Source organism: Suricata suricatta, chromosome 17 (assembly GCF_006229205.1).
Source record: "Suricata suricatta isolate VVHF042 chromosome 17, meerkat_22Aug2017_6uvM2_HiC, whole genome shotgun sequence".
In the NCBI taxonomy this organism is placed as follows: domain Eukaryota; kingdom Metazoa; phylum Chordata; class Mammalia; order Carnivora; family Herpestidae; genus Suricata; species Suricata suricatta.
In genome coordinates this window covers 56,114,101-56,120,668 of record NC_043716.1, presented here as the reverse complement: position 1 = coordinate 56,120,668, position 6,568 = coordinate 56,114,101, and the positions used below count along the sequence as shown (strand labels likewise).

The 6,568-nt window shown below is 64.1% G+C and overlaps 2 protein-coding genes across 8 annotated transcripts in view; one reads left to right on the top strand and one right to left on the bottom strand.

Moving 5' to 3' along the window:
- MCRIP1 (MAPK regulated corepressor interacting protein 1) overlaps nt 1-6,562 on the bottom strand; it is a 7,718-nt gene extending 1,156 nt beyond the window's left edge. The window contains exons 1-5 of one of the 7 annotated variants that reach the window (XM_029928235.1): nt 6,474-6,562; nt 2,910-2,944; nt 2,443-2,555; nt 634-689; nt 420-538 (exon numbers count right to left, since the gene is read on the bottom strand). In XM_029928235.1, coding sequence (XP_029784095.1) covers nt 420-538; nt 634-641 — 127 coding nt within the window. In that variant the 5' untranslated portion in view covers nt 642-689; nt 2,443-2,555; nt 2,910-2,944; nt 6,474-6,562. Of the gene's footprint in view, nt 1-419; nt 539-633; nt 690-1,226; nt 1,535-2,442; nt 2,803-2,909; nt 2,945-5,211; nt 5,344-6,473 lie in introns of those variants that run through there. The other 6 variants (XM_029928240.1, XM_029928236.1, XM_029928238.1 and 3 more) reach the window with 6 other exon arrangements.
- Nucleotides 4,966-6,568, top strand: part of LOC115281688 — a 6,053-nt gene continuing 4,450 nt past the window's right edge. The window contains exons 1-2 of the mRNA XM_029927108.1: nt 4,966-5,007; nt 5,800-5,899. Of these exons, the coding sequence (XP_029782968.1) occupies nt 4,966-5,007; nt 5,800-5,899 (142 nt within the window). The remainder of the gene's footprint in view (nt 5,008-5,799; nt 5,900-6,568) is intronic.

Sequence of the window (6,568 nt, the reverse complement as noted above, 5' to 3'; positions counted from 1 at the left end):
TCAGAGCTCCGCCCCCACCCCCGCCACCCCTGTTTCACAGCCGTCAGCCCCCAGCCCATCCCAGGCCCGCCCCTCGTCCGTGTGGTGACCGGGGCTGTGGTAGCAGAGACACGTGACCTGCCAGCTCTCCGTCCTCCACTAGGCGCCCCGCCTCTCCCACCTCCTGGCACACTCGTCATGGACACAGGGGTGCACATGTGCTCACACACCCTGGCCACACTCGTGCACACTCCTGGGGCGCACCGTCTGTCTCCCTCCACGGTCCCCTCAAGTAAAGGTGACCCGCTCCCAACACAGCGTCTCCCTAGGCTGCCCGCCTCCGTGACCAGGACCGGGCCCCTGGAGGCTGGGGGAGAAGCCGCACCCTGGACGGCAGGAGGGCGGCTCCGGAGAGCTCCGGCGGGCGGCGCCCTGCGTACCTTCGTAAATGAAGCGCACATTCTCCTCGTGGGCCGGGGTGAAGATCTCACTGCTGCTGGGCGGGGGGCGGGGGCTGCTGTTCCTCTTGCCGTTGTAGACGACTCTGGAGACGGGGGAACTGGGGAGGGGGCGCCAGCGCATGAGGAAGGGCTGGGGGCAGAGCGGGCCCCTCCCCTGTCCCCGGGGGGAGGCCACTCCACCGCCAAGACCCACCTGGTCATCGCGGGGATGTCTGGTCCTCACGCTCCACTGCCGGGTCCCCTTGGCCTCTAAAAGAGAAGCCCGGACCCCAGAGGTGGGACAGAGTTGCCCTCTCCACAGGCGCTCCAGGGTGGGGAGGGGTGTGGGGTGCGCGTGCCTCCTCCCTCAAGCTGCCACCAAATCGCCGTGGGCTCACTGCCTACACTGCCTACCGGGGTGCTGCCCCAATGTGTGCAGACTCAAGCACGCGGAGGCTGCGGACAGGCAGGGGGAAGCTGGAGGCCAGTAGGCTGAGGCTGGGGACTAGCAGGGGGAGGCTGGAGGCCGGCAGGGGGAGGCTGGGGACCAGCAGGGGGAGGCTGGAGGCCGGCAGGGGGAGGCTGGAGGCTGACAGGTGCACATGCACTCGGAGCAGCCTTGGTCCTGGGCACATCCTGGCACCCAGACCACTGCTACCCAGGGAGGACCCCGCCCCTCCCCCCCAGTCAGGCAGCCGGGGATGGCACCGGCAGAAGAACCCAGAGTCCCGGACACTTGCAGGGAAGCGTGGGTCTGCGGGAAAGGGCTGCCGCTATCCCTAACGCCACCCTCCCCGCCTGCAGGACCTGGGTGCTGTTTCCACGGAGCCCGGTTCCCATCTGTGCCGGGTCGGGCTTCCTCACAGCGAGGATCCCAGCGGAGCCGGAGGCCCAGGGGACGCAGGGAACATGCCCAGCTTCCTGGCCCCAGAGGGCAGGGCATGAGTGAACCGCGGCCCTGGACACGGAACCCCACAGGGAAGGGGCGCCCTCGGAGGGAAGGGGTGAGCCTGGAAGCAGCAGCTGGGCCTGATCCGGGGGCCCAGGCCCCACGGTGCTGCCTGGTCACAGGCTCTCTGGGCTGAGTTTGTAGCCCTGGGTGGCGGCTGTTTTGAGGCTCACTCACAGCCAGCGGGACAGGCCGCCGCTCTGGTGGACGTCACTGCAGAGGCTGGGGGGCCGCCTACCGCCCACGCGGGCCAGCCCCAGGCCTGGCCTTGGAACAGGCCGACCGCAGGCGCCGGGGCCAGACGGAGGGGCCCCTGAACACGAGAGCCCCGGCCTCAGAGGGCTGGCCGGGCGGGACGCTGCAGGCCGGGGCTCCGGGTCACTCGGCCATCTCATAGACGTTCAGGCGCTTAAACGCCCGCACAGGCAAACGCACACCCAGGCAGCGAAGCAAGAATGACAAAGAAGCACCGAACCAGCTTCCTGGAGAGCCTGTGGAACCCCGGGCCCCTCCCTCACCAAGTGACTTCTTTCTTGGACTCAGAGGTCTGCCTGCCCTGGTCCTCTCTCCCAGGACACCAGGGCAGAGCGGGAGCCCTCTCTGGCCAAAGGATGCCCTGAGACACTCAACCCCAGGGGCTGTTAGCAATGGGACACGGTGGGGAAGCTCCGGTCCCGCCACAGTTCGGAGGGGGCAGGGGGACCGGCCAGCCCCCAGCCAGGCCCCCGCCTTCCCAGCCTCACCAGCCACAGGAGCCCCTGTCCCCTCTGGCCGCAGCCCCTGGGCGCCGCCCAGCCTTTGTGGGCACTTGGTGTCGTCTCGGGGCCCCCTATCCCCCTCTCAGGCTAACTCAGGGGCTCGCCCCCTCCCGGCTCTGGTTGCCCTGCCTGCACGCACGTGCCCTAATGGGGTTCTCTGGCCGCCTCACCCGCTCCGTCCCTGCAGACCTAAGGCCTAACCTGGGCCGGCCCCAGAGCAGCTGGCCTGCTGCGCCTGAGACCCGAGCCCTGGACCCACAAAGCGCTCGGGCCTGACACCGGGGACGCAGCCCCACTGCCCTCGGGGTTTCCTGACCAAACCAGGAGCAGGATGCGGTCCCGTCAGTTCCCTGTCCCAGGCCGGTGCATCCCTCAGCAAAGGCCCGCCTTCGAGGACTTCCGACTTGAGCTGAGCACGTTTCTGCTCCCCTGGACAGACAGGACAGGTCAGACATTCGGCAGGTTCCCACCCTCTGGGGACTTGAAGAACAAGTCTAAAATGACATTTAAAGGAGCCGCCTTCTGTCTCCCTTTGCAGCGGAAAGTCACACCCACCGGGCCGACTGCCAGAGCCCGGGTCCTACCAGCCTGTCTTCCCAGGAACCTCTGGGTCCTCCCAGCCCTCCAGAGCTCAGCCTCGGGCCCTGGGCCTCCACCACGGAGACCTTGCACCGGCCCCACCCCCACCCAGGCCCTACCCCCCTGCAAACTCGGAGGCACCAAGAGGCTTCCTTTGGAGAGAGATCTGGAGACAGAAAGGACAGAGACCCGCCACTCACTCACCCTCATCACCTCCTCCGGTGATCGGACCTCCAATCCTGACCCCAAAGAAAGTTTCCATGAAAAGAACTCATAAATACGCACATCCTGACAGCCACTCTAAACCCAGCTATGTCCCCGAGACCAGGGCCACGCGGCCACTGGGAGGTGCACAGGAGCAGCCGAAGAGCCACCGAAGAAGGTGCTACGTGTCTGGCATGTTCTTGCCACTGAAGGGGACACAGCGGGGAGCACAGAAGTGGCCACAGCAAGAGTGGGCAAATGGGAGCACTGAGGATGGGCACGAGGAACTGATCCGGGACAGGAATGGACGCCTGGAGACATGAGCCCGCTAGGACCGGCCACAGAGGCTCAGATGGGAGAAAGGGAACAAGGTCAGTGGGGAGACTTCTAAAGGGCCAGCTGGAGTCAAGTACAACCTGATTGAAGTGACCACCGGACCAGCATGACAAAACCTCTACTGACCTCAGCAGGAATGGTCTCAGTGGAGTAAAGGGAGGAAGTGGGCAGCCAGCCATGGCTGCCCGTCCATGAGGACTGGCCGCGAAGGGAGGCCCGAGGCCGGGCTGACCACGGGGCATGTCTGACAAAGCAGATGGAAACCTGAGTGTGTTTACCACCAAGGGAAAATGCTGAGCAGGGCCATCAAAGAGGCAGGCGTGGAGGGGCCAGGTGACCAGAGCCCTGGGGAGAGCGCCACAGGCCTGGAGATGTGTCACCGACACCTAACAAGACAGGTCAAGCCATGGAGGACCATGGAGCCTTGAGTCTGGCGGGACGGAGACCTAGTGCTCAGGTAAGGGGCAGGGGCAGCGCCCCGGGAGGGCAGGTCGTGTACCCTATCAAGGAATACTTGGCCTTCACCACTCCCCAACCACCGCCTTTCCTCCCCTCATTTGCTGTCCCCGTTCTGCTCCCAAGGACCACAGAGCGTGACCATTTCCTCAGCTCTGGCCTCGATCTCGTCATGTACACCGCGTCCCGTCAGTTCCGAGACACTCTTTCTACATTTTAACGGCTCTGAAACAGGGTTGCATCAGGCACTGGCTAGCACGCTCATGTCTGCCCCGTCCTCTGGTCTTGGTAAGCGAGATACAAGGGGCAGCTCAGTCACCAGTGTCTCAGATCTAATGACACAATGACCGCACCCCCATCAGCGAGCCCAGGGACATCCTTCCCAGAGCCTCTGACCAAGATCCTGTGCTGGCCCCACCCCCACCCAGGCCCTGCCACCAGGCAAGACTCAGGGGCACTGGGATGCCTCGCCTGCTGCTCTCCTGGAGACAGAAAGGACAATGACTTGCCACCCACCCTCATCACCTCTTCCCCTCCTCCAACTACTACCCCCCACGCAAGGCAGCCACCAGTACTTCTCTCCCCCACCCTCGTCCTAATTCCCCTCCCCAAGTGATTCCCGCCCTGCACAGCCCGGGCCTTCTAAAGCGCTCAAGCCCTCAATCTGGCCGCAGTCTATTTCTTCAGGTGTCACTGACTGCTGGGCTCCAGCCCCCCCGACCCCCAGCACAGACAGAGCCATCTCTGCCAGCTGCTGTCGCCACAGAGAACTACACGCTAATCCCCTCTTTGTGCGCCTCGACCCTTGTCCAAGGCTGTGTAGCCCACAGCACCCGGGGACTGCATGCTGGGCACACGGCAGGGTCCAGAACCATTCTGTAGCTGGAGCTCATCCAGCCCTGCTCTGCTGCCTCGGGGAAACCCCTTCCCTCTCTGGACCTCAGAGAATTCGTCTAAGCCAGAGCAGCCCCCGAGATGGCTCGCTAGGTTCTCCTGCTTGACAGGGACGCCAGCACAGCCATGTGGAGCTACCACCTCAAACGAGACCTCTGTGCCTCTTTACCCAACAGGACCGCAGACAGGACAGTTATAGGAAGAGCTCACTGACTGGGCACCCTGGAAGGGGAAGGGCTGCTGCCTACGAAGTGTGGCTCTGGACAGTGCTGGACACACCAGATGCAGGGCCACCCACTCAGCGGAAGGCAGAGGCCCAGGAAAGTCCAGGACGTGTGCAAAGGCCGAGGTACCGCCAGCCACAGCCAGCATGCGCTATGGGCTGGTCACAGGCTTCCTGGGACCCAGGAAGGTAGGGTCTGAACCCCCAGGAGCCCCTAGCCTCTGGCCTCCAGGGCAGCAGACAGGGCCAGGCCCAGACAGCTCAGCTGATCTGAGCACCCCAGAGCCCCCCACTGCCCTTGCCTGCACCCCTACCAGGTCCCGGGCCATCCCTGATGACAACCCCTCCCTCAGAGACAAAGAGGGACCCTTCCCAGATGGAGAATTGTTGTACCTTGCTCTTCCATGGGAACCAAGGACTCAGAGACCTCCTTAGGGGAAGGCAGGGCACTGGGTGAGACCCAAAGCCCAGCCTCTGGCCACCCAGTCTCAAATCCTCCCGCGCCGCCCCCCCCGCTAGCCACACGCTCTAGGACAGGAAAGAACACACTACTGTGTTGTCCAGAAAAGTGGCCATGAGCATTCCGGAATCAGAATCGGTGATGCAAATGGGGGTCATTCCTTCAGAATTTCTGATATTAAATGTTTCTTAGATTCCGCTTTCTCATCATATCCTGCGTCTCTGTGGTACACAACCGTTTCAGCCACTAAGACTTCTAGAAAATGATCTGTTACCCCAGCAGGGACCAGAACACCGCTGTACTCGATGCCCAGCAGGGGCTTTCCCTTGAAGACCCCTCAGGCAAAGGCCTACGCACCGCAGCACCCCCACACCCTCTTTTCTGGCTGCCGGCAGCAGCCCCCACCCGGAGCAACAGACCTGAGCTGTGCACCCCCTACCACATCACCTGGAAACCTCAGTTCACCCCAAATCAAGCCCACGCCCTGCTGCCTCTCCTCCCTACTCCCACTCCTCTCTTAGAGCTCTCTACCAAGGACTCCCTCACTGCTCACCACGGACACCTCAGGGCCTTTGCTCAAGGCGTCCCCTCTGCCGAGCAGGATCTTACTCATCCCTGGGAGTTGGCTACAAGACAGTCTTTGCTTGGAAGTCTTCCTGAGGGTAGGCGGAGGACACAACTTTTGCACCTCCGTGTCACCTGATGCTTGTGACAGCCCAGGATACTCTCGTAATTGGGAATACGACCCACACAGGGCTTCCACCCCATCCAGCCCTCGGTCCACCACCAACTTAGGAAGCCCCCTCCGGTGGAGTCAGGCCCTGCAGCCCAGGGCGCTCCCAGGGGCGGGGCAGGCGCAGACCCATCTTCCCCGTTTCCACCCCGCACCGGGCACCGCACTCCCCAGCCTGCGGAGGCCGGGGCTGCGGGGAAGGCCGGATAACGGAAGGGAGGGCAAACTGCGGGGAGCCTGGCCTGCTGCGTTCCAAGGGCCAAGAAGCATCCTCAGGGATGCTCCCTTCGGAAAAGGGGGAAGGCAGGACATTTGTCAAACTCGCCGGCGGCAGCTTCAGAGGATGGAAAGGGCGGGCCCCTCGCTGCCCCTTCCGAGCCCATCTCCCCCGGGGGAATCCAGGCGCCGCGTCCCGGGACAGGTGCGGACCGGCCCCGCCACGTCCCCACGCCCCCTCCTCACCGCACCGCCCGCGGCGGGATGCGCGCCCCCCAACAGGCCCAGGGACTCAGGTGCAGCGGACGGAGCGGGGCGCCCGGTCCCGGCCTTCCGCGACC